This window comes from Hydra viridissima, unplaced genomic scaffold, assembly GCF_058129835.1.
Source record: "Hydra viridissima isolate aposymbiotic clone 2 unplaced genomic scaffold, HvirCarnegie_v1 scaffold_16, whole genome shotgun sequence".
NCBI classification, from domain to species: Eukaryota; Metazoa; Cnidaria; class Hydrozoa; order Anthoathecata; family Hydridae; genus Hydra; species Hydra viridissima.
In genome coordinates, this window is record NW_028324315.1 from 5310285 (window position 1) to 5338123 (window position 27839).

At 31.6% G+C, this 27839-nt stretch overlaps 2 protein-coding genes and 1 pseudogene across 2 annotated transcripts; 1 reads left to right on the plus strand and 2 right to left on the minus strand.

The window, feature by feature from the left end:
* Positions 1–10869: 10869 nt before the first annotated feature.
* On the minus strand, positions 10870–11698 carry LOC149877673 (uncharacterized). Its single transcript, XM_090073590.1, has 2 exons — positions 11474–11698; positions 10870–11281 (listed from the first exon to the last, which is right to left on the minus strand). The coding sequence occupies exons 1-2, from the start codon at positions 11696–11698 to the stop codon at positions 10961–10963; spliced, it is 546 nt and encodes a 181-aa protein (XP_089929716.1). The 3' UTR covers positions 10870–10960.
* Positions 11699–18444: 6746 nt separating this feature from the next.
* Positions 18445–19924, minus strand: LOC149877674 (uncharacterized). The gene has a single exon (XM_090074172.1). The coding sequence runs from the start codon at positions 19901–19903 to the stop codon at positions 19139–19141; it is 765 nt and encodes a 254-aa protein (XP_089930298.1). The 5' UTR covers positions 19904–19924; the 3' UTR covers positions 18445–19138.
* A 1471-nt stretch (positions 19925–21395) lies between these two features.
* LOC149877675 (uncharacterized) lies at positions 21396–24063 on the plus strand (annotated as a pseudogene).
* Positions 24064–27839: the final 3776 nt, after the last annotated feature.

A 27839-nucleotide genomic window follows, 5' to 3' on the forward strand; every position in this document is an offset into this window, starting at 1 on the left:
ATGAAGTGATCTCAAAGAATTTCATTGATCCTAAAAGGATTTAAACTTTTTTTATTTCTTATATAAAAATGATTAACGCCGACAGATTAAGAGTAACAGAAAAACCAGAATATGACACTGGTATTGAAAAAATTGATTTCTATGAGTACCTTCCATCAAATCTCGATTTAAATAATTCAACCGACATCACCTTTGAAATTGATTGTCAGTCTGTGCATACAGTTCCGTCAGAGGCGTACGTCCTCATCGAAGGAGTATTGAAAAAAGCAGATGGAACTGCGTACACAGCAACGGATAATATTGCCTTGGTGCACAATGCAATGATGTATTTGTTTAGCGAAATCACTTACGATTTAACAGGCGCTCAAGTAGAAAGAGTGACAGAACCAGGCCAAGGAACAACGATGCTTGGATTGCTAAAATACCCTTATGCATTTCAGGTGGCGGAAGGTCTTAAACAGATGTGGTATAAGGATTCGACAAACGCCACTGGAAATGGTGGGTTCATCGTGAGGAGAGATCATTTGTTTGCAGACACCACATCCATTGGAGCATTTTCGTTTAAAATACCCTTGAGACACATTTTTGGATTTTGCGAAACCTATGATAAAGTTGTTTACGGTTTCAGACACACCATTAAATTTACAAAGAAAGGAAATGACGATGCTATATACAGAGCTGAGAGTGTTGCTGCAGGAACGATTAGTTTGTCGAAATTCAGACTATTCATGCCTAGACTTGAATTGGACTTGACTGAGAAAAATAATTTCTATGACTTGATGAAGAGTAAGTTGACCATACCAGTAGCGTTTAAATCAAACAGAGTTGAAAGGCAGATTGTACCAGCTGGAATAACGCAATTCAATTGGTCTCTTGGAAGAGCCACAGACAAGAGCATTCCTAGATTCATACTGCTCGCACTTCAATCAAATAGAAATCAAAGTCAAACTGTGAATCCGTCCATATTCGACCATTGCGATGTCAACAATTTTTACGTGACTGTCAATGGGATAAAATACCCCAATTACAATTACGACTTGAATTTTGGAGAGAAGAAAATTACACAGGCTCATTCGGACGCTTTCTCATTCGACGATAGATATTATGGAACAAATGAGCTTGTTTGCCAATCTGGTTTATCTTTGCTGGAGTATAAAAATTTATTCCCGATATTCTTGGTGGATATAAGCAAGCAAAAAGAAAGAGTAGTTTCTGAAACTGCTGAATTGGTTGTCAATGTTCAATTCCGTACTGCAACACCTGCAAACACTGTTATTTACGCGGTGATTGTTTCAGACAAACTGTTGAGCTTCCAATCTAATGGAACTAACATGATAGCTGTTTACTGATTATAGTTCCTTTTAGGATCAATGAAATTCTTCGAATTTTAAAAAAAATACACGATTCGAACTCTTGATAAAATGATTTAAATAATTTTTTTTCATTACATAATAAAAACATGAGATATACAGTGAAGGATTTGAAAAAATTGTTAAGAGAAAATGGTGTTTCAAGAACATCAAACCATTTAATGACGCTGATGATGATTGCTATCGAGAACAAGCTCATCGATAAGGATACGCTTTTGGAAGATTCGAAAGAAGATAGACCTGTAGGCAGACCTAGAAAGAGAGCAAAAAAAGAAAAGCCGAATGAAAGTAATCCTAAATATGCTCGTCTTCATAATATTAGAAATACTCCTGTCGTTGTGAGAATCACTAATGTAGAAACGGGTGAGGTGACTGAATACAATTCCCTTTACAAAGCCATTAACGAGACGAAACATGGGTGCAAATACTTTTATAATCGAAATGGGAAAGTAGATGATAACGGTATAAAGATAGAAATTATAAATTCTGATAACATTTTGTAACTTTTCACAAAAAGTTACAAAATTGAAAAATGATATAAATAAAAATCTTACTCTATAAAAAAATGGAAAACAAAACTGCCAAAGAATTAAAAGAAATCGCTAGAGTGCGAAATGTTAAATATTATTACAGGATGAATAAAGCAGATCTTGTAAGAGCTCTGCAGTCAGCTCCTGTTCCAAGACCTGTTCCAGCTCCTCGTCCTGTGGTTCAAAGACCTGTTCCAGCTCCGCGTCCTGTTTCTAACGACTTGATTTCATTCGGACCTGCTCGCTTACAAAATCATGCGACTACTAGAGTTGAAACATCTATTGTTGATGAGCCTGTTTCAGATCCATCGCCCGTTATCCTACCAAGACCTGTTCCTGCTCCTCGTCCTGGATTTTTTTCAACCTTGGCATCAACTGCGAAAAAAGTTTCTTCTTTTGTTTTTAATAAATTTAACGATGTCGTAGAATGGGTAGAGCCCTACATCCCAGAACCGATCAAGAAAAAAGTAGACGATGTAGGCAATGAATTGAGAGAAAAAATGAACAATTTAAAAGCCATCGTGAGATCAACCGTTTACAAAAGTCCTATTGAGTTTAAATTAACCAAACACGCTGTGAAGAATGTGACTAGACAATATTCTTATGAAGCTAAACAAAATCAACAAGATGCTTCCGCATTTTTAGACATGGTTAAAGAGGGGGCGGTAAAAATGTTGAAACAAAATAAAAATACCAAAGTGAACTTTGTTTTAAATTGTACCATGACTCGTGCGAGTATTACCACTGGGGAGGAAATCAGTCTCACTTTTCCTTTTGCAAGTAAGTACGCCATTGTCTTGGAAGCAACGGATTTAGAAGAGTTATATAATACATCCAAAGGAGAAATTCTAGAGAACATAGTTAAATTTAATAGTAATGGATCCAACTGGAGAATGTCGAGAATTTTAAAAATAGATATGAATGTGATTAATTATGAGCCTATGAGAGCTTCATCATGGATAGAACTGGATAAATTTCTGAAAAACAAAAAGGCAATCATTAATATAAAAAATAACGACAACGAATGCTTCAAATGGTGTGTGACTAGAGCCTTGAACATGAAAAACAGAGACAACGAGAGAATGGATAAAGAGCTCATTGAAAAGTCAAAAGACTTCCATTGGGAAGGAATAGAATTCCCAGTCAAGCTAGAACAAATCGAGAAGTTTGAGAAGAACAATCCTGACATAAGCATCTCTGTTTTTGGATTTGAAGACAAACAACCTTACCCTTTGAAAAAATTAAAATATTTCGATAGAAAGCATCATATCGACTTGTTATTCATTTCAAACAAGACAACGAGTCATTATTGTTTAATTAATAATTTCAGTCGACTTATGGCCTCTTCAACATCGAAGAAGAAGCATAAGAAATATTTTTGTAGGAATTGTTTACAAGGATATTCTTCTCAAGAAGCGTTAGACAAGCATTGTACTTATTGCAAAGAGCATAGTTGCGTTCGAGTTGAGCTTCCTAAAGAAGGTTCATCCGTAAGCTTTAGCCAAGTGGGAAGATCCATGAGAGTTCCGTTTGTGGTGTATGCTGATTTTGAAAGTCGCATCATACCTATCAGCACATGCAATCCTGATGAAAAGCAGTCTTTTACCAAACAGTATCAAAAGCATGTTCCAAGCTCGTACTGTTATTATATCAAATGCTTTGACGAAACAGTATATAAAGGAAAGCTGGAGACCTATACTGCGACGAGTGAAACAGATGATGTAGCTGGTAAATTTGTAGAGAGTATTGAGAAGGATATTATAGAGATTTACGAAAGCACTAAATTTCCAAAAAAGATGGTGGTCACTGAGGAGGATGAGAAGAATTTTAAAGAGGCTAAAGTATGTCATATTTGTAAAGAAGATCTTACAACCGATAGAGTGAGAGATCATTGTCATCTCTCAGGAAAATATAGAGGTGCTGCTCATAGCGATTGCAATACAAAATATCAAGTTCCAAAATTCTTCCCTATCGTTTTCCACAATTTATCTGGTTATGACTCTCATTTGTTCATCAAGAAACTCTCAGGTGGAAAATTAAGTTGCATCCCCAACAATGAAGAAAAGTACATTAGCTTTTCAAAAGAAATCAAAGTGGGAGAGTTTGTGGGTAAAGATGGAAAGACTCGTGATGTAAAGCGAGAATTGAGATTTATCGACAGCTACAGATTCATGGCTAGTACTTTAGACAGTTTAGCTAAAAATCTTACCGATGATCAATGCAAAAACGTTGCAAAATATTATTCAGGAACCCAATTTGATCTATTGAGAAAAAAAGGGGTGTATCCCTATGAATGGGTGGATACGATGGATAAATTTTCTGAAACACAATTGCCTCCTAAAGAGGCGTTCTATTCCAGGCTTTGTGATGAGGGAATAAGCGATGAGGATTATTTACACGCTCAAAAGGTATGGAAAGAATTTAACTGTCAATCGTTCAGAGACTATCATAATATATACAATGCGTCTGATGTGCTCATCCTCGCAGATGTGTTTGAGAATTTTAGAAATGTTTGTAGTGAAAATTATGGTCTTGATCCCGCTCATTATTACACATCTCCAGGATTAGCCTGGGATGCCGCACTCAAAATAACAAAGATATCCTTAGAGTTGATCAGTGACTATGACATGATACTGATGATTAAGGAAGGAATACGTGGTGGAATCAGCATGATATCGAATAGATATGGAGTCTCTAACAATAAGTACATGGGAGATTCTTATGATCCCCACAAAGAGTCGACCTTCATCCAATACTTGGATGCGAATAACTTGTATGGATGGGCGATGAGCAAACCTCTTCCCGTTGAAGGATTTAGATGGATGGCTGAAGAGGAGCTCCTTCGTTGGAAGTCCATGCCTTGCATTCTCGAAGTCGATTTAGATTATCCTGAAAGCCTTCACGATGCGCATAATGACTACCCCTTAGCTCCTGAAAGAATGGAAATTAATAAAGTGGATAAGCTTGTTCCAAATTTAAACGATAAAAAGAATTATGTCATTCACCATGAAAATCTCATGCTGTATGAGAGATTAGGATTGAAATTGACAAAGATTCATAGAGGTATCACTTTTGAAGAAAAACCTTGGTTAAAAGAGTATATCGATCTTAATACGAATTTAAGAACCAAAGCTAAAAACGAATTTGAAAAGGACTTTTTTAAGCTCATGAACAACTCTGTCTTTGGAAAGACCATGGAGAATATTGAAAATCGTGTGGATGTCAGACTCGTGACGCAAGAATACGAGGCTCTAAAATTATCTAAGAAACCTAATTTTGAAAGTCGAACCATTTTCGATGAAAACTTGGTTGCTATACATATGAAAAGGACAAAGTTGGTTTACAACAAACCCATTTATTTAGGAATGTGCATCTTGGATCTGAGCAAAACGCTCATGTTTGAATTCCATTACGACTATATCAAACCAAAATACGGTGGTGATAAAGCAAAATTGTTAATGACAGACACTGATTCACTCTTCTATGAAATCAAAACAGACGATTTTTATAAAGACATTGCCGAAGATGTAGAAAGTAAATTCGACACGAGCGAATTTAATAAAGATCATCCTGCTATAAGCAATTTCGGATTTAAGGCAGGATTAAATAAGAAAGTGATAGGAATGTTTAAAGACGAAACTGGAGGAAAACAGATTGAAGAATTTGTAGGGCTTAGATCTAAGCTCTACTCTTACAAACTCCATGAAAAAGAAGAGAAAAGATGTAAAGGAGTGAAAAAAAAGGTGGTTGAAAAAACAATCACTTACGAGGACTATAAAAACTGTCTTATGACTAAAAACGAGCAACTTAGAACCATGAATGTGATCCGGTCTCGTTTACATGACATTTATACTGAACAGATCAACAAAGTAGCACTCAGCGCTGATGATGATAAAAGAATCATCTTGGAAGACGGGGTAAGTACCTTAGCCTATGGACATTACAAATTAAAAAAAAATACAACAAACTAATGGTAAGTAGATCCGCTCAGCTAAAATAAAAAAATAACATATTAACAGAATGCATTCTGTTAATATGATCAGCTAAAAAAATACAACAAAATAATAAAATGATCAATGTAGAAGGAATAATACTGCCAAACGAACCTCTATCCAACCTTCAACTGATAGAGTCTGCAAAAAAATTAAAGATTAAAAATTTCAGAGGCGTTTTTGTTCGTAATGAATTACCGAATAAGGCACTGAAAAAAGAATGTGGAATTGTGAATACGGGGGATTCTAGCACAGAAGGGTTTCATTGGGTCTGCTGGTATAAAGACGGGGATAAAAAATACAGCTTTGACTCTTACGCTCAGCCTCCTCTCGAGGAGCTTGTCCATTATTTAAAAAGTCCTGTCTTTTATAACAGCGAAAGGGTGCAATTTGGCAACACTTCTTATTGTGGCCACTTGTGCCTTTACGTTTTAAAAAGATTGCAGGAAGGAGACGACTTTCAAAGTGTCATTAACACATTGTGGTAGACTCAATGAGTCAATTCGCCAGAGCGTTAGATTCAAAGAATCAATGCGTGTTAGCGCTGAATTAAAAAAAATAACGCCTATAAAAAAATGGTAGACAGATACAACAGAACACAATTAAAAGCTTATTTAGACGCTGTTTTAGAAACTGAAAGCTTAAACAGTAACCTATATGTGAGAACAGATGGGAATAGCACTATCACTTCAGACATGGATTTCAACTCTCATAAAATCATCAACATGGCAGAACCGACAAATGCTCATGATGCTGCCACCAAATATTACGTTGACAATCACGTGACAGGTGGGACTGGAACGGTAGTTGGAGCTTCAGATTTGGATTTAAATTTTCACAAAGCCATCAATTTGAACGAACCGACAACTCTTCATGATGCCGCGACAAAAAATTATGTGGATGTGAGCACGAGTCTTTGCGTGAAAACAAATGGATCTAGTACGATCACTGGAGATATAGATTTGAATTCTCACAAACTGATCAACGTGACTGATCCGACTAATTTAAAAGACGCTGCGACAAAGGGGTATGTAGACACGAAAGTCGCTTACAATAATATTTCATACGTAGACATTAACATGACATCGCACAAAATCGTCAACATGTCCGATCCGACAAGTGCGCAAGATGCTGCTACTAAAAACTATGTGGACACTCATGTGACAGGTGGGACTGGAACGACAGTAGGAACAGCAGATTTAGATTTGAATTCTCACAAACTGATCAACGTGACTGATCCGACAAGTGTGCAAGACGGAGCGACGAAAAACTATGTGGACGTCTTGTCACAAAAATCCAACTTTTTAGAAATGATACCAGGATCTGGATTCACCAGTTTAGGATTAAAATCGCAAACTATAGCTGCTGGATTACCAGATGCGGCTACAGTTTTCAGCTACTCTGACGGTCCTGGAGTTTTGAGAAGGCTATGGTTGGCTTTTTATGGCACTGTCACAGGAGGATTAAGCGTTCCTGGAAATGTTTTTCTTAGAATTCATGCAGACGGAGAAATTGGAGTTGGAAATTATTCAGAAACCACAGATGCTGTAGGTGTAGACCAAGCTGCTCTTGCTTGTGACTTGCTCTTCTCTCCTCTCGGGGGACCGTATTATGCCAACTCTTTACAAGGTTGCAATGTATATAGCAACACTTCCTTAGGAGGATATTTCACACTTGACATGCCGTTTAAAACAAGCATTGAAATAAAATTAAACAACAAAACGGCTTCACCCATCACTTACTGGATTCAACCCTTCATCACCACACTCTCAAACATCCCCACCTACTTGCCGTTTTACAAGTTATACTGTAGAACGTTTAGGTATATCAACACCACTTACGGAAATGAATATGTACTGATCAATACTCCAAGTAAAGGAAATGGCGTTTTTCTGAAAGGCATCAGAGCACACATCATTGGAGCCTCTGGAAACTGGTGGGAATCCAGAGTGAGAATGTATGATGGAAATTTACCCCCTGGAAATGGAGCTGTGCTCAGTCCATGGACTCCTTATAACGGTAGCAATTACACTTCCTTCCCTGGGTATGACAGCGGCAGCAAATGCATCTTCTCCTCGTCTGGCTTGGAAGATTTTTACTTGTCCTCATGGAACGGATCAAACGTAACCTCCTTCAACAACGAGTCCTCTGGAATACTCTATCAATCCAACGCTTCCATTGACTCTACCACCACCATCTCCTTCTACAGAAATTTCGGAAAAGCAGACTCCATGCCTAGCGTTGCACCTGGAAGAAGACTCGTCGTCACCCTCAACTCTGGCGACGCTCAAGTCGGTCAATCTGGAAGTTTTTACCTTTTACTTGGACAAGTCTATTATTACGCGTGATCATTACACACTAGTAGTAAGAAAATGCCGGTTCTGGCGCATTTTTATTATCTTACTATTTTTTTATACAGAATAAAGGAGCTCGATCTGTAGGTAAGACATAAAAAAAATTTGAGTTAAGAAAAATAAATTCCCATTATAATAAAAAATGGAGAGCATCATTAGAAATATAGATCATATTGAATATGTTATGGAGAAGAGCATTGAGGAATTTAGCGACTACCTGTATGAGTATATGGAATTCAAGCCTGATGGATATAAGAAAGAAATAGAAAGGTTGGAGTTGCTCATTGCTAGATCAAATGTTTACCTTATGAAATTGATGGATATAAAAAAATCGTGTTGCAACGCTATCATCATAAAGAAAATGCTTATGGATCTTATAGTTTATATACATAATGACCTTATTAGATATGAATTGGAGAAGGAGTTAGGTGAATATCTTTTCTATTTAAAGAAAGCAATAGAAGGTATTAATGATGAAGACTCATGTGCTCCTGCGGCTTAAAGCATTTTTTCGATGTAATTTCATGATGTTGTGACATCATGAAATTTATATGCGACATCATGAAAAAATAGTATGAAATGGGTTTTGTATATATCTTATTATAGCAAGAAAAAAATGATTTAAATAAAACATTTTTCTTAATAAAAGAAAAAGGAAATGAATTACATTACAATTGATAATTTTGATGAGAGCAAATTGATGGTAGGTGAAGTTTATGCTGCCACTAAACCAGTCGCATATCAAAAAGTGCCATTAAAATATTCATATCCAACTGAAGAGGGTCCTCTTTTAATACGTACGCCCATATTATTTTCGTATGGTGTGTGCAAAAATAAGGATCCAGCGACACAAAAACTGACTGGATATTCCATGCCTTTTGTATGCTTTGATGCAAAAAAGGGAAGGACTCCAGAAGACGAAAAGTTTATCAGCATGATGGAAAAGATTACTTTGTTTATCAGAGGTGAAGTGGATAAATTATCAGCTAAACTAAAAAAGGGAGGAAGAAAAAAGCAAATCAATTCGGAGGAATTGAGTCTATTAAAATACAAGCCTGACCATCCTGAAGCAGCTCCCGTATTCTATGCCAAAATGTTTGTAAAGAAAGATAAAAAAGATGAATTGCTCATTACTTCTGTATTTTATAGAAAGAAGACAAATCTCGATATAAAAAATGGAGTTAAAGGAGAGCGCAACAATAAAAATTTAGTCCTCTCTTCTGGGCATGAGTTTCTTAATCAAAGATGTTATGCGATTGGAGCACTTAAAATTGAGGGAGTGTATATCGGTCCTTCAATTATATCCATTCAAGTCAAATTGGTAGAAGGCGTCATCGTAAAATTAGCTTCCATCTCTCATTCGAGTATTATAGTCGAAGATATGAATCTAAGTGTCAAAGAATCGGATGACGATGCTTAACTTACTATATAGCAATATGAAATAACGTATATATATCTTATTTCATGTCATGCTTTTCTAAATTTAATTCTATAATGATCAAAAAAAAATCTCATTAAAATTTCATGATATACTTTCATCATGAAATTACACATCTAAAAAACACAACATGTTTTAGATTATGAGATTTGTTTCATCAACGATTTACTACATGACGGTTCTGGCGCATGATAAGAAAATTATTCTGCTTCAATCCTAGCTTAGCATGAAATGCGTCAGAACCGACCTTTTTCATCAACGATTTACTACATGACGGTTCTGGCGCATGATAAGAAAATTATTCTGCTTCAATCCTAGCTTAGCATGAAATGCGCCAGAACCGGCCTTTTTCTACTACTGACAAACTAGTTACCTCTTTTTTAATTCTTTGCTCAGACAAAGATGACTTGTGGCATCTTGAACTTAATTCAGTTGCTCTTTGGATTGCTTCGTGAAGATCCAAACTGTCAAAACCTTTTGTTTCTTTGACAGTTGCTTCAACTGCCAAATTCAAAAGATGATCAGCACACAAAAGAGATGCATCTATAAAATTGCACTTGTTAATTGCCGCCTTCATATTAGCGGCTGAATCATGGACACACACAACGGACGAAACTCCATTATTTCCGGCCAACTCTGAGACATTCCTGAAAAGCAAAGTAAAATTAGTTGTTTGCTTTTTGATGTTTTAAAATATAAACAAATACTTTTGTTGTTATTTTAGATATAAATAAAAGTATTAATTTGTGACATTAACTTTAAACTAAATGGCGGATTTTGCTTATCTAAATAATTCAAACGATTAACTTAATTTACAGAAATTTTAACCTAATAAAAATTAAATACTAAAACATACTTATCCAGACGAAGAGCAATGGCTTCAGCCGTATGTCGTCCGGAAAACGGAGAAACTCCAATCACAAACATCCTTAATCGGAAGCCTTCACTCACATAGTGCAATGTACTAGCTTGGTATGCATCATTGTTTCTACTTTGCCAGAGGTCAGTTGAGATTGCAAATCCAGCGGTCTTTGGCAATTCCTCCTTTAGAATGTCATCCACACAGATTTTCACATTTTTGTACAACAACGGCAACCTAAAGTTAAAATAAAAAATTATTGGTATTTCTCGTTACATATCAATTTGGTTACCAACTAAGATAACCCAAAAAAAAATTAGTGTGGATTGGTCTTAAAAAAGTAGCTTTTTAAAAAATTTAGTTCTCTTGGAACTCCCATTGAATTGACTCCCCACAATAAAATTTTATTTAAAACAATTAAAATTTTTCGTACTTGAACCGGGAGTATGTTGTTGCAGCCTTCACATTCATTTTTGGGTTGCAGTAGTGAACAAAATCTTTAAAAGCTTCATGCTCAACCAAAGAGAATGGCAAATTTAAACGGGCCAAAAACTTGACAATTTCAATGTCTCCTCTGAGCTGCTCGTTGTCTTGTGGCTTGTATTTGACCCAATGCTTTAGATTTTGGACCTTTTCTGCTGATGGTCCGGAAAGTCTTCCTCGTTTAACTCTACTGCTCAACATTAATGGTGTCTTATCATCTCGGACCTGCTCATAAGCCTCGTCTTCATTGTAGGTCTAAAAAAAATATGAAACCCATTAAAATACCTAATATTGAAACATTCATCAGAATTTATCAAAAGTTATTGATATTTATCGTTAAATCTTGTTAAATCTTGGTATTGTAATAGTTATAATAACTAACACATATGAAAATAAAAGTTAATATTTAAATTAAAAAAGTAAAAACGTTTGTAAACTTTATTGCACCTGTTTTAACTCATCAAAAGCAACATGGCGATTTTCCTCCAGGGCTGCAAACTGAACAGGATGCTTCCTTGTCAAATGTGATCTCATGCCAGATGTGTTCCTGTCCGCCAACTTGCAAATTGCAAAACAATACTTGCATTTTGCAGTAACAAGTCGCTCTTCATCTGGTGTAGTACTGACCTCTTCATCGAAGTGATCCCAAATTTCGCTCCTTGACCTTAGCATTCTTCAAAATGTTGTTCAATTACAAATTTAATACTAATTCAAACTAAAATTTTAATATCTTTCCTTATAAAAAAAAATTATTTTAAGAGCCTAATTATGTACATCTAAGTAATTTAAAGAGTATCCCAAAAACCTTTTCCCAGAGAGTTTTTAAAAACGTTTTTATTACAATTAGCTAGTTAATTTCGGTTCAGTAGAACCGTAATTAAAACCGTAACCAAAACCGAAACCGAAGTTTGAGTGAAGCCGAAATCGAAACAATCTGAAACATGAAAGCCAAATCAATATCAAAATAACATGAAATAACTATTTTACTTAACAGTGTCTCATAACTCATTACAAAAACTTATATATTATTCAAATGCATCTATCTATCGATCGATATTGTAGTTTTCTCGCAACACATCGATGAGATGACAACAATATTCTCTTCAAACAAAAACCTATCTTTACAAATTTAGTCCTTCTTTTATACCAGACAATATCCCTCAAAAACGTCATAAAAACTAACAAGATTACGGAATTAATAATTTTGATAGTTGTTACAAACAACTATTAAAATTATTAACATAACGTTCTAACAAATTTCGCAACGGAACAACTTATCTCTATGTATATCTCTATAGAACAATCCAACTGTTTATTTTTTTAAATAAAAACATACCGTTGTGTGACCTAACAAAGTCCTATGCTTTAAGAAAGTCCTAAATTAAAAATTGACAAATTTTGAAGATTTTTGTTATTATTATCAAATATATATATATATATATATATATATATATATATATATATATATATATATATATATATATATATATATATATATATATATATATATATATATATGTATATGTATATATATGTATATATTTGATAATAATAACAAAAATCTTCAAAAACTCCATAACTATGACATTTTTTTATCATTCAAATTTGTTTGAATAAATAAATATTTGAAAAAACAAAATGGATTTGTTTTTGTAATGGTTTATGGGACATAAGGCATTTAAACGATCAGTATGTAACATGATTTGATAAAAAATAGAACATGTGAAAATATTTTAATATTTGATGATCGCTTAAAGAATGATTTGAGAATTGTAACTTGATTCAATTGTCACGTGATTTCAATTAATAATTACTTCAATTTTTGTAATTGATAATTGATTTACCCACAAACGATTAAAACATCAATATAATTAGGAAATCATCATGATCCCACACTAAATAAAAACAAGTTTTCTAAACTTAAAGAAAAAACCTCCCTATAAAAAGTTTTGGTTCATTACAGTAGTAGTTTGAACCGTAATTTTGCCCGAAACAGAATAAGTAAAAGGTTGTCGAAGCAGAAATTTTGAATTCGGTTTCGGCCGAAACCGGTAGCGAAAGTTTCCATTCGCTACAATTAGCGGCAACATTTCAGCTAGAAGCGGACTTTAATAATGAGTTTTAATCGAATAAACCACAATTGTTACGAATATTTAAAGAATAACTTTTTCTTTTTTAAAAAAATAAAAATATTTTGGAGCTTTAAGAAAGTTCTAATTTAAGAAATGACAAGTTTCGTATACATAAAATAAACATTTAAAGAAAAAAATTTAGTTATTTTATCTAACTAGATATCTAGTTTAAACAACAGAGTTATTTTCCGCAAATGATTCTTTTATATATACGAAATTTGTCAATTTTTAATTTAGGACTTTCTTAAAGCATAGGACTTTGTTAGGTCACACCACGGTATGTTTTTATTTAAAAAAATAAACAGTTGGATTGTTCTCCTAACTGCCTGAGCCGTTTTTAACAACTTAATCTAAAAAACGGCGTTAAAAAATAGGCGATTATTACTTTTTTATCAATATTTTAATCAATAAATTGAGAAAATATATTGCAAAATATTTTAACTTAACATTTAGTTAAATCTAATACAAAATATTGTAAAATATCTAATATAAAACAACTTAACATTTAGTTATATCTAATACAAAATTTTGTAAAATATTGAAAAGTTTTGAAAACCAAACGATATTTTATCGGAACGTATCGTACATATCGAAACTCAAAAATATCGTTATACAATTTTTATCGACAAATTATGCGATATTTATCGCTAAAAGCGATAATGATATCGTGCATATCGGAACCCAAACGATATTTTATCGGAATCATATCGTAACATATCGGATATACCAATTCATATCGAAACCCATTATCGTAAAAAATATCGGTTAGTTTCGATATTTCGATAACGATACGCAGATGCTTAGTTAAAAGTACAATATAGGCATCGCACAGTGGGCCAGATATATAGGATATGGTGGACAAAACCTAATTATTACCCAATTGCTCCCCAAATCCATTTAGATATATAAATAATCATTACACATGAAATAATATTTATTTTTATCAAGAATATTTTAATTTTTAATAACAAAATTACAATTAATAGGCTTAGTAAAAATTTTTTTTTAAAATCAAACTTCTTTTCAAAAATCAAACAACAAATTGTGTTTAGCTACAAAGAATAAGAAGAAGGTGGAGCTGATTCCCTCAGCAAAGCCAGAACTTCACTGGGGATTTTTTTAAAACTCTTACTATTTTTGTTATGACCTTTTCTTAATGATGTTATGACAGGATCACTAGATACAAGTAGTCTGTTAACCAGGTCGCGATTTGTATCTATTCTAGAAGTCTTTCTACTGAAATCTTCCCTAAACTTTTTAAAATCCTTGTTGCGGGCCTCTTGTGCCTCCTCTGACATCAGTCCAATTGGCAAGTACTGTCTAGCAATAATGGCATGGCCATGAACTAAAATTTTGTGTACTGATTGTGACATGTAATACCAGGAATACTTAGATATGTAAAGTTTAAGAGCAGTAATACAAAACTCTTTAAACTTGACAGTACCAATTTCAAATCCAGATGATAAAGTGACTAGAATGATGTAAAAATAAAAGAGTTTCATCTACTATCAAAATTTTGGCAGTTGATTGATAGTCTGCAAAGGCTCGTCGGGCGGTGTTTCCATCATTACTGGTACCTACAAATTGCATATATGTGATAGTTAACCTGATGATTCATATACAAGTATTTATGTAATTTCACTTACCAGATCCTCCACTTTTTGGGAAATCCACAACCAGTCCTATTTGGTTCATAAATTCTATCTGGATACGTTTATTCACTAGCTTAACATTTTCCTTATCTTCAATAGCTCTAGACTGCCACTTTTGAGTTTCCAGCTTGTATCCAATATGTAATACCATTTCAAAAAACCTAATCCAGGAATGCAGGTTTTATATTTCCTTATATTTCCAACTTTATATTTCCCCGGTTTGCATCCTTCCATTTCTTTTGATATACTTTTAAAAACGCAGCACATCCAGTAGAACCCAAATTCATAGAGACTAGAATAGCTTCTACAGACAAAGAAAATGATTTATCACTAGGTTTTAGTTGGTCATGCCGTATACGTTTATGGACATCACTTATCTTCATATCAACTACAAAAAATGATTTTAACATAATTAGTGCAACCACTATAAACTAATATAACATGAATATGGCCATTATTTTCATTTCAGCTACATTTAATTAGGCCAGTATAATAAGCACAGCACCTATTATTACCTAAAACCAAAAAAATAGGTTTGTCGCTAACAGCATTTTACGAAAATATCTTTTTTTAAATGTTTACCAAACTTAAAGGGGCAGCTAAGAGCAGAATTAAACACCACCAACAGGCTGTACATATATTGTATTAACTTGTTTTAACAATAATAAGCGGTTCCAGCAGGTTCTAAATTATATGCGCCACTTTTAATATAATATTTTAATATTATAAATAAGAATCTTGCCTTTATATTTCAAAATGAAACTGTGAGTTTAATACAAGACCTTGGAATTTATGGTGGTATTTTTCGTAAAGCTATAAAATTAAATTTTAATAATGTGTCAATTAATTTCGCATAAGTTAAATAATTTAAAGGTTATTCATTGTCATAGTTGTAGGTGATATATCTATTATAAAAATTAATAAATGAATTTCTAAATATATTCAATTGTAAATGATATTTGTACATTTATGATGTACTATCAAACTACCAATAATGTATTAAACCATACATTATGCTCTTATATACATAATATACTAAGTAGTTGGAAGTATTTCGAATATTTTTTTTTGAGGTTTTGTCTACCACCTGGCCCACTGTGCATCGGTACAATATTAGCAACCTTACCCTACGTGAATATTTACAGCGATGTTGAAAAAAATGACTGAAAACAGACTTTTCAGTTTTAAATTGTAAATTATAAAGAAAGAAAGTGGTAAAATATTATTCATAAAAGGTTAGTAGTAAAATATCATTTCATAAAAGGTTTGTAGCAACAACTTTCGATGAATCCACAAATTTCCATGAACCGAAACTATATTTACTTTACCGTTATTTTAAGAGTTCAAAAGAATTGTTGTATGATCTCCATATGCATCGCTTATGGCAATAAATAACTACAGTGATGTGTTTTGACATTGCTTTTCTTTTTTCTGAAAAACGGAAATTTACTTTTTAAATGGGCCGTGTAAATGGGCCGTGGAAAGGATCACGCTGAGGAAAAACTTTTATAGGTCAGAAACGTTTATTGATCAGATCTGTAAACAAGGCAAAAACTATAAAAAAGATTCAAGATATTGTCCTACCACGGTTACCAATGCATTGAATTTTGAACCGAAACGTGAAGTAAGAGGAAGAAAGACAATTACAACTTCATAAGATCGAAATGTTGGACGTTTAGCAGAACAGAAAATATATATAAAAAAATATATATTAGACAAAATGATAATTGAAAGTGAACTACAATACAATCCCTTGTGTGATAAAAAAAACTTCCAATTGAGTTTATAATCACACCAAAGCTCTACAAATCAATTCACAAACTTATTTAAGCAGAACCACAAAGAACCACAAAGAACCACAAAAAAACCACAAAGAATCACAAATTTATTTACGAGAACCACAAAAGCAAGTAAGAAATATATGTTAGTGATGTTTTAAACGTAATAAACGGAAGTATAGCATTTTTTTTTTGATAATGCTTGTTGGCATTTCCCAATCGGAATAAAACCATCACGTGACGTCACTTTAGAGGTTATTTTCTTTTATTTTCTTTTTAATACTATTTCTTAAATTTGCAGAGTTTTTACTGACTTCTTGCACAAAATATATTTTAACATATTTTGTCAGTCATTATATTTGAAAATATATTACATATTTTTAGTCATTTTTGTGTAATATATCAGAAATTAACTTTTTTCAATGAACGGATTCCGTAATTAAACTGAGACACAGATCAATTAATAACAATCAATTAACAAAAATCTAACAAAAGTCTAAAAAAAAAATTTTATTACACCTCATTATGTAGAATGTCAACATTAGGTAAATAGGAGTACTATTAGGCGAACCTCTGATATGTATCCAGACAAATAATTAGCTAGGGTTTTTTTGACAACATACATTGTGTTTACTAATGCATATGATTGATTAAATGTAAAAAAATCAGAAGTGGGGAGAGTTTCAACCTGGGGTTCAATTTGGAGAACAGTGTTGCTTCACTTTTTCTTTACAGAATTTTTGTGAAGTAAGACATCTAGATAATATATACAAATGGAAAGGATTAACTTTTAAAACCGGTAAAGATAGGCAAAACGACATCTTGACTCGACTTGAAGATTTATGATATATTTGAACTAAAATTTGGCATTTAAAAAAATAAATAAATTGGAATATTGTAAAAAATATCGTTATTATACCGATTAATATCGGTATTCTCGTTATTTTTATGCATTCCGATAAACCGATAAAAAAAGCCGATAATATCGTTTCAACCGATAAGTTATCGTTTGGTTATCGGTTCAAACGATAACTAAACCGATATTATCGTTTCATAGACAAACTCATATTGTTTGATATCGTTATCATTTCTTATCGTTATCGGTTCAAAATATCGGTTCATACCGATATACCGATAACGATACGCAGACCCTTAGTCAACATGATGTGTAGGATTTAGTTTTAAGGCCTTCAATGGACCGAGTTTTAGGTGGAAAGAGAATATCTCCAATTCTATAAATACAATGGTGGAAAGAGAATATCTCCAATTGTATAAATCTCCATCATGTAACAGTCTCTATATACCAATTTTATAATCAATCTGTTCATCTTCAAAGAGAAGGCAAAAGATTACCTCATAATGAACATAATCTAGTGCCATTATGATTGAAATAATTTTTTTCTAAGAATCCCTTCTTTAACCTTCTTTTTTTTTTAAATATTTCATGAACGTAATTTTTCAGTGCATTAAAAATTCATTCTGAAAATGTTCTCAAAAGTTTGTTAATTACAACAGTCTAACTTTAAATATTTATTATTTAATATTAAATATTTAAGACGTACTGTTTTGGACTTGGACGTTTTTGGACGTCGTTGGACATCCCAAAGCATATTTTGGACTTGGACAAATGGAGCTATACGGTACGTCCTTAGGACGTCCTGTCCCGATTGGGATCACTGTGCTTAAGAGTTAAAAAGAAATATTTTCAAAAAAAGGATTCAAACCCCGGCCACCGTGGAAAGAAACATCCACGGTACTACCGCAAGACTATACATACGACTTGAAACCAAATTTTAAAGTTTGTACAACTAAGACTTTTAAAATTAACCAATCATATTCGCTGCTTTGATTATTTAATTAATAAATGAACCAATCATACTTTACTACCTTGACTAAAAAATTTACTACCCTGACTTCAAATGAATAAATCAGATTTACAGATAAAAAATTAAAACTACCGTGACTTAAAGATAAAAATAGCTATACAAATTACTAATTAACTAAATATAAATTGCCGTAACAAATGCCGTTGCTCTGTAGCCACAAAGTTTTAAAGATCTAAAACGTAATAATTTGAATGAAAAACTCTGCGTAAAAGTGCAAATGATCTCATTCTATTTAAAAGTTACTTTTAGCGTGATGCACTTTATGGAAAAGGGTTTTTGTATGGGTCAAACCAAAAACCTCAGACAAAAAAAATCATTCTATTTTGATAAAAATGGCTAAAGAAAATGTTTAGAAAAATAAGAAAATAAAATCAAAAACTAGAAAAAAAAATTGTATCGCGAAAACATTAAATTTGCAAAGGTGAAAAAAGCAAACGCAATTCGTGATCAAAATACATTAAATTCTAGGCCTGGATGCATATAAAATCAAGTTTTTATTTCATTTAAGAATTTCATGTAATATCGTTTATAAATGGCAAATTACGTTGGGCTAACATCTTTTTAAATATAAATTTTTGTTTCACACTTAAATCAAATTCAATAAAAACAAGAAACAATAAAATCGAGACTAAAATAATTAATAAACATTAGAATTGGTATCTCCTCAAATTTTAATGTTTACTTCAAACCAAAATCCAATTCCGCAGCACAATGTCATAACTACATAAAACAACAAACATGATCTCCAAAACTCGTTGTTCGCTTTTTTAAACACCTCAAATGTCTTCGATTTTGTAACAAAAGGCACATTATTTCCCTCAGTAATATTTTCTTTTGGAAACTGGGTCACAGGAACACTTTTGTTCAAAAATTGACACAGTCTTTCCCAGCCTTCGCCTACTTTGTATACCAACAATTGGTCTTTTGGAACAAGTTCTTTGACTGTCGCTTCATGAAGTTGAATGCTATTAATCCACTTCTTTTTATCGAGAGTGTTAGACATGTTTTGCGGGAAAATTTTGTTAAAAGCTAGTTTTTCCATATAATATATATTCGACCATGTGGAACTAAGTAACGACCGAAGGTATTTTTTACTTCTTGATATTTCTTTTAAACTAACCGTCTTTTCAAATGATTTGAACCAAACCTCGTGATTTTCTCTTGTTGTTAGTATTACTTTTGAATCAGGAAAAGCTCTAAATATTTTTTGCCAAATAACATAGGTAGGGAATGCAATGACAGCATCTACTGCTTCATACATTTCTTTCAACAAATTTTCATGCTCTTCGTCTTTTAAAAGTGTTATGTAGTTTTCTAAGTTGAAATTATAATGATCTTCAAAGTCGTGAACGACAAAACCTAATTCAGTTAGTGCTTTTGCCATTGACTTAGTTCCAGTTTTAGAGTATCCAACACATATAATTTTCATTATAATTATTGTTTTGCAAATTTTCTTGAAAACAAAAAAGTTATAGTTGTGATTTAAATATATAATAAGTGCAAATAAACAAAAACTGATGCAAAACTACATACCCAAGCTTATGCATACAATCACATACAAACAAAGTTTTAACATGCATACACAAACTTTTTTTGCAACTGCTTGTATATAAAAAAAACAAAAACATTTAAGTATTGTAAAATACAACAATTTCATACTGTAACAAAATAACTGCTAAGCTATAATTATTTTGGTCAGGTTAATGACAAAAAATTCTTGACAACCGCATAATGAATAAAGTTCTTGTCATAAGTCTGAGCAACTAAATTTTAAAGATTTAAAGAAATTTTTTTTTTAAGAGTTCATCATTGTCTCTGACGCTCAGCAACAAATGAACTTTAATTTTATATTATTGTATTGTACTAGGTATGCTGGATGTTTTTTTAATTTCTTATGGTTTATAAAATTTCATCATTTCATTCATTCATAGTAAGAGTTAATCCTAGAAGAAAAAGAGTAGATAACTCATTTAATCATTTCCGTTCATAAATAAAGTAAAATCTATTCTGTTGCAATAATAATTAGCTGAAAAAATTGAGTTTTATCTGAGTTAAAAAAATTGTCAAAATTATCCGATAAGACTGAAATTATTTTTTACTGCATAGCTTTATTAAAAGACTGTGTTGGCTTCTTTTCAAGACAAGAATAAATTGTAGTACTATCAGCAAATAATGATACTTTAGATTTTCTGAGAGATTGTTAATGTAAATTTAAAAAAGTATAGTGCAAGGATAGAACCTTGAGAAACTCCTGATGTTACAGGAAATAAAGAAGTGTGCTGTCCATTGAGGACAACTTTTATACTACTATTGTTAAAAAATGATTCAATAATCTTAAAGATGTTACCTGATACATCGTAAGAAGAGATCTTATCCATCGTAAGATGGAAAAGATCATGCCAAACTATATCAAAGGCTTAAGAAATGTCAAGAGCAGTAACCTAAGCCTCTCTACACTTACCTAACGCACAATAAAACATATCAGTTATTACCGTTAACCAATCAGTAGTAGAACAAGAAGATCAAAATCCATATTGATTATCAGAAAGAAAGTTATTAGATTCAAGATAAGAAGTTAAGTGTTTTTTAATTAAAGACTCAAAAACCTCGCTTATAATTGTAAGAACACTTATGGAACGGTAGTTAGATGAGTAAGATCATTCTCCAGAATTTTCGAAAACAGAGATAACAGAAGTGGTTTTCCAGCAGGCTGGAAAGCAAGACCTGATAAGCACTTGTTAAATAGTTTTGAAGGTATAGAAGACAACTCCGGAGAACACTTCTGCAAGACTATAAGAGGTATGCTGTCCGGACCACAAGCTGTAGAAGAGTCTAAGCAGGAAGTCACTTTCGATACAGAAGCAGGAGTGATACGAATGTCAAGCAATTGATTAACCAGTTTGTCGGCTATATCAGGTAGGATGTGCTCAGTGGAATTAATAGATGAAATTGATGAAACGTTCTTAGCAAATAATTCAGCTTTGTCTTTAAGTGAGGTAAGAAAATCTGAACCATGCAAGAGAGATGGAATAACGGATTTGCCCTTATTATAGACACTGTTAAAGATTCTCTATAAGCCTTTGGAGCCTAATTTTTGAGATTAAATACGAGATGAGTAACTTTATCGAGACACCATCTCTTGACTCAATCAAGAGCCCAAAGGCAAGGTTTTTCTAAGTTGGAGTTTTTTTCTCCTAGAACTTGCTGAAAAAAGCAAACCCTACAAGGCAAATACCAAATCAATTTGTATAAAAAGTAGTTTAATTATTTCCGGTAACTATTAGAATATTTTTATGAGATTGAGTGAAATATTTTTTGCTGTAAAACCATTTATCAAAGACCTCTTCCATGTGACAACCAACCCCACCCACGGGGTTGGTTGTCACATACTAAGAGGCTGGTTGTCACATTTCTTGGTATGTTTTGATTATATTTAAAACTGGTACCAATAAACTTTGTTTATATAATACCAAGAATAAATCTGAATAATTTAGGAGCTTTAAATCTTTAACAGCACACACAATGACATCTCCAGAAGTATAACCTCTATTAGTTTTTCTTTTAAAATTTCGTCCATGTTTTTACTAAGCCAAGTAAAATATTTGAAAATAATCTATGCACAAGATATTTTATATCTATCTATCTATCTATCTATCTATCTATCTATCTATCTATCTATCTATCTATCTATCTATCTATCTATCTATCTATCTATCTATCTATCTATCTATATATATATATATATATATATATATATATATATATATATATATATATATATATATATATATATATATATATATATATATATATATATATAAACACACACACACACACACACACACACACACACACACACACACACACACACACACACACACACACACACAAAATCTAAACAATGCACAAACAAAACAACAAACAGTTGGACTTCTATGTTCCTTTTTCTATAACTATATTAAACATTGGATCAAAATTTAAAGTTATACACATTGAAACAAAAAATAATTTAGATTATAGTTATTTAGTTAAACAAATAAAACACATTGACTTTAGATTCTTAAATAATATATTAAACATTAAAATATTCCTCAAAAGTATGGACAAATAAACAAGGAATATCTTAAAGCAGCGTTTAGTTAGCAGCACACGGAGTCGAGGCAATTGTGACAACCATCTCCATATATTTTGTGACAAGCAACCCCTTCTATGTAAGTTGCAAGGCGCCTGTAAATTTATCTAAAAGCGTGTGAATTTCATGAGAACTTTTGGTGAATAAAGTTACTCAAACGATTAAAAAACTTTAAAAAGCACAATAAAATAGTTTTCGTTTGCTAAAAGAAAATTTCTAAGTGAGCGAAATTTAACTTTTTCATATTAAAAACATATAAAAACAAATAACTTGTTTTCTACACCCTAAAAAAGGCTGAAAATTACAGTGAAAACATTTTTTTTATATAACATTTTGAACGTATGATTTTAAAGTCCTAAATCTTATCTACATTCCCTGTAATAAACTTCGTGACAACCAACCCCGCGTGACAACCAACCCCGCTCTCCCCTATTCTATGATTACTTGCCACAAAAAAAAATGCTAAAAAATCTGTAATCTTTTTGGGAACCATAAAAGAAAAACGGCCAAATTTAAGAGTAAATTCTCCTTACGTTTGAGAACAAAACACTTTTCAGACGGTAAACTACAAAGCTCTGCGGTGAGTAAAAAACTATTGACCAACTTAATATGTCAATTGTTTAGTCTTTAATTGGACTCACATGAAATATTGATTTAAAAATGAATTAGCTCACTAGTTATCTTGATAAAATTTGATTAACCGTACAGCTGTTTTGTATTAAGTTACTGAAACCTTACTGAAACTGAAGATGAATTAGTATTAAGGTTTGAGACTTGGAAAGATGAAATTGAAGTAAAAGCGCTAAAGATAAACATGAGTGAGACAAAAGTGATGCATTGTAAAGTCAAGAATGAGCAAGCAGAAAATACTGAGAATTGTGTAGGAAGAGAGTTAGAGCTAACTATAATTTGTACAGTTTGTATGCAATGGTTTCATAATAGATGTTGATATTAAAGAGATGTAGATATTAAAGAGATGTAGATATTAAATGATGTTTTCTAAAGATTGTTGGTTTTGGGTGAAGAAAATGTACTTTTGGTGAGTATTGAAAAGTAGTTAAAAAAGAGATTGAAATAAAGAATGGAGAAACGATAGTAAATTTTGTTATCTTGGAAATACGAATGGATTAGCTGGTGGAACAGAAGAAGCATCTAGGGCAATACTAAGGTCTGCTTGGGCCAAGTTCTAAGAATTATCTCCACTTTTAATAGCAAGAGGTGTTTCATTAATAATTAAAGGAAAGTTTTACAGCACATATCTCCGGAGTGTTATGATGTATGGCAGTGAAACATAGGCAATGAAAATTGATGATGTCTAGCTTTTGGAAAGAAAAGAAAAGACAATGATTAGATGGATATGCAGTGTGACTTTAAAAGAAAATAAAAGCAGTGATGATTTAAGAAAAAGATTAGGCGTTGTGAGTATAACTGATTGGGCGAGTCAGGGAAGATTTTAAAATTATTGACTGAGCAAAAGAATATATTGACAAGCGATTCCGCTTGTTTAAAGCGCATTATTGTGCTCATGAAAGTGTTTGCAACTTTTATGAGCTTAATAATAAACTTTGAACATCTTTGTTTGTTTAACTTGCTTTCACAAGGTGAGAAAAATAAATAATAATTAAGAATGGATTTCCTTTTATCGTATGTATCTGATGAAGAGGATTGAAAAGTTGGATCTCCAAAAACTGACATTAATTTAGAAAAGCACGATTCAAATTAAATTTCAATCGAAAATTTAAAAACCAAGTTTCAATTGAATATTGTACCTCCCGTTATAGATCGTAAGTTATGAAAATACTTTACTTTAAAGATATAAAAGTAAAATGTATATTTATCTTTATAGATAAACCTGAAAAAAGTTTGTTCATTAACCAACTTTGCATTTCTAAAAATCTTTTATATATATATATATATATATATATATATATATATATATATATATATATATATATATATATATATATATATATATATATATATATGTATATATATATATAATATACATTTTACTTTAAAGATATAAAAGTGAAATGTATATTTATCTTTATATATAAACCTGAAAATTTTGTTCATTAACCAACTTTGCATTTCTAAAAATCGTTTATATATATATATATATATATATATATATATATATATATATATATATATATATATATATATAACATATAACATATAAAATATAACATATATATATTTTTTATATTAGTTTTAAATTAAATCATATGATTTTTATCAGAATTATTATAATGATCTTTGCTTCAAGCCTAAAGTATTATTTTTTTATTTTTTAGCAATTTTCAAGTAAAAAAATCGAACATCATAATTATTGTTCAACGTTTTTAAGAGCCATTTATGTTTTTAATTCTTTCTTCTCAACCAACTGCTCTAATTAAAAATTGTTCGCTATATATATATATATATATATATATATATATATATATATATATATATATATATATTCCTAAAATGCAACATGCCACTGTTGTCGATAATTTATCATGCTTTCAAAAAAAAAAATCGTCCTTATTATTGACTTTTGTCAATAATAAGCAAGAATGGCGCAATATATATATATAAGGGATGCGCAACGAAGACGTTTTGCTCGATTGAGTTTGGCGGAATAGTAAATCATTCTGCAGGGTTTAGGCCTAGTCAATCGGATAAGGGCTGTCGAAATCCTCATTCTCAGTAGAAATAGGATGTGCAACAGTATATCGCTTGGCCATAATATATCTGTATAGAGGTCTAGGAATAACTATAAACTTACTTTTAATCGATAAATATTGTTTATCTATTTTTCAAATCTTTTATATTTTATTTATAAAATATAAAAGTTTTGTATATATGAGATTTGTTTTTTAATCGTTTTTTTTAAATCGTTTTTTTAAAAACGCAATATGATTGGATAAATTTAGACTATGCGGTAATTATACGGTAATTTATTAAAAATTTTGTTACTAAAAAAAATATTCCGTTAAAAGTGACATAATTATTCTTTATCTTTCTCCAGCTCATTTACCAGACCTTTTTGGTAAAACTGGACGTGCCACCATATCTTAAATGCATTGGATACTTAGATTTTCTACATCTAAAAAAACTTTCATGCTTTTATCCACTCTTGCACAATTGTTATGCTAATCTGCTGCACTATAATAGCTTAAAGGTTGATGGTTTTTTACTTCATTTTTTATTACTTATTTTACTTTTTGATGGTTTTTTACTTCATTTTTTTATTACTTAAATAGTTTAAGTATGATGAAAAATGATACTTAGCTGACTCGTTAACAAAAGAACTTAAACTTAATATAAAGTATGATGATCTTTTTACACCAGAGGTAATTTTTCATATATTTTTATTTATATGTAGAATTTTTCAGTTTTTTATATATTGGTAAAATTAAACATCATTGCCTACACCATACTGAAGTTAGAACTTGACTTTTTACGTTTACTGACAATCCAGGTAGTATCTACTTGTGTTTTTTGCTATAAATATATTTAAATTCAGAATTTAAGGTCGGCATTTTAAAATGAAGTTTAATAGAAAGTATTAGCATTTCATTGACTTTTTTATAATATGTTTTTAAAAAAATATTTGTTTAGAATGTTTTACAATTATGTTTATAATGATCTATTTTTAATGTGTAATTTTTAAAAAACAAACTCAAAACTCTGACACCACTTCATTTAAGGCTAAATGCGTTGCATTCAAGATTTGTTAATATCATTATTCATGCAGTTTTTATGTTTTTTATTGTAAGGCTTACTATATTTGATTAAAGCCTAAAATTTAATTTAACTAGATTCTTGAGGTTTAACACATTAGTTTAGTAAAATATAAGAACTTGCCTAATATAGCCTAATAAAATATTGTCAAATACTAAGATGCCTAAATACTACCAAAAAAAATTATGTAATTATAATATATTTATAATATATTTATGCCATATATTTCACAATATAACTGCAAAGAGTTAACTCTTCTACTCGTAGAAAGCTAGAAAAAGTTTTTCATCAAAGGGTCATTGCCAGCAAGTCAAACAAGCAAAACTTAAAAAAACAACTTGTAAAAGCTAATCTAACATCACATAATTTTTTTGAATGACAGTTTTTGTGGCTTTTCCGGTAGCAGTTTTCAATGGCACTTTTAGCCTTTGCTGAATTGTTGTTGGGATCTTCCTGGGAATTTCTGCTTTCTGTATATCTTGTAGCCATATCTGATTTTAACTTCATAGATTGTCAACTCAGGAACACCAGTTTTTTTTTCAATAAAGAAGAAAACTTATCTAATTCTGACTTACACTAACAATTAAAACTGACGCCTTGGCATGTAATTTATAATATATTTATGCAATATTTTTTACAATATAACTGCTATGAGTTAACTCTACTACTATTTAAGCTCTTCAAAACCAAGCAAGAGATTGCAACTTTAAAGCAGTAACAGCCGCTATTTACTGCATGAATCTATCAGAGATGCATTTATCTCTGGTTTTGATTCAAATATGGTACGCTAGAGACTATTATAAAACAAGAGCCTCATATTAAAATTGGCATTTGACCAAGCACTGTCCTTAGAATTTGCGTAAAAACAGCCCATGCAGTATCAGTCTAACATACCTCAAATTAACTCAATCCATAATACAAAAATGTATAACAATAACCAACTAACCTCACCAACGACCACAAAACTGTGTTAATTCTGTGGAAACAATCTCCACTAACGCAGTGCTTATCCTGCTCAAAATATGTTTGCCACAAGTTACAAAAACAAGAACATTTTGCTAAAGTATGTAAATCAAATAGTTCTTTAGCTCTTACTGAGTCTGGCAATATATTAGCAATCATAAGTGCTGGGGCCCTTAATTGCCTCTTGCATGCAATTCGGAAGATAGAAATAAATTGGGAAATATTTTCTGCATTAGTAGATACTGGAAACTCAGACAACTTTATCAACAAATACACAGTAAATAAGTCTAACAAGATAGCAACGACTATTGTTACAAATATGCGGACCAGTAGCAAAGCTACTGGTCCGCATATTTGTAAACTTTAAAAGATTAGTACTTTTTTTATAGGGGAGAGTGGGGTTGGTTGTCACAAAGTTTATTACAAAAAAGTCTAGATAAATTAGCTTAAAGTCTAGATAAATTAGCCTTCACCATAAACTAGCTTTAGAAAAAGATGACAGCTATAGATAAGCTAATTAAAACAAAAATGAAAAAGA

Coding starts and splice junctions, on each gene's coding strand:
- LOC149877674 (XM_090074172.1), bottom strand. CDS start 19,903: ATGAAAATTATATGTGTTGGATACTCTAAAACTGGAACTAAGTCAATG.
- LOC149877673 (XM_090073590.1), bottom strand. CDS start 11,698: ATGCTAAGGTCAAGGAGCGAAATTTGGGATCACTTCGATGAAGAGGTC. Junction 11,282..11,473: donor CTTTTGATGAGTTAAAACAG/GTGCAATAAAGT, acceptor TATTTTTTTTAG/ACCTACAATGAAGACGAGGC.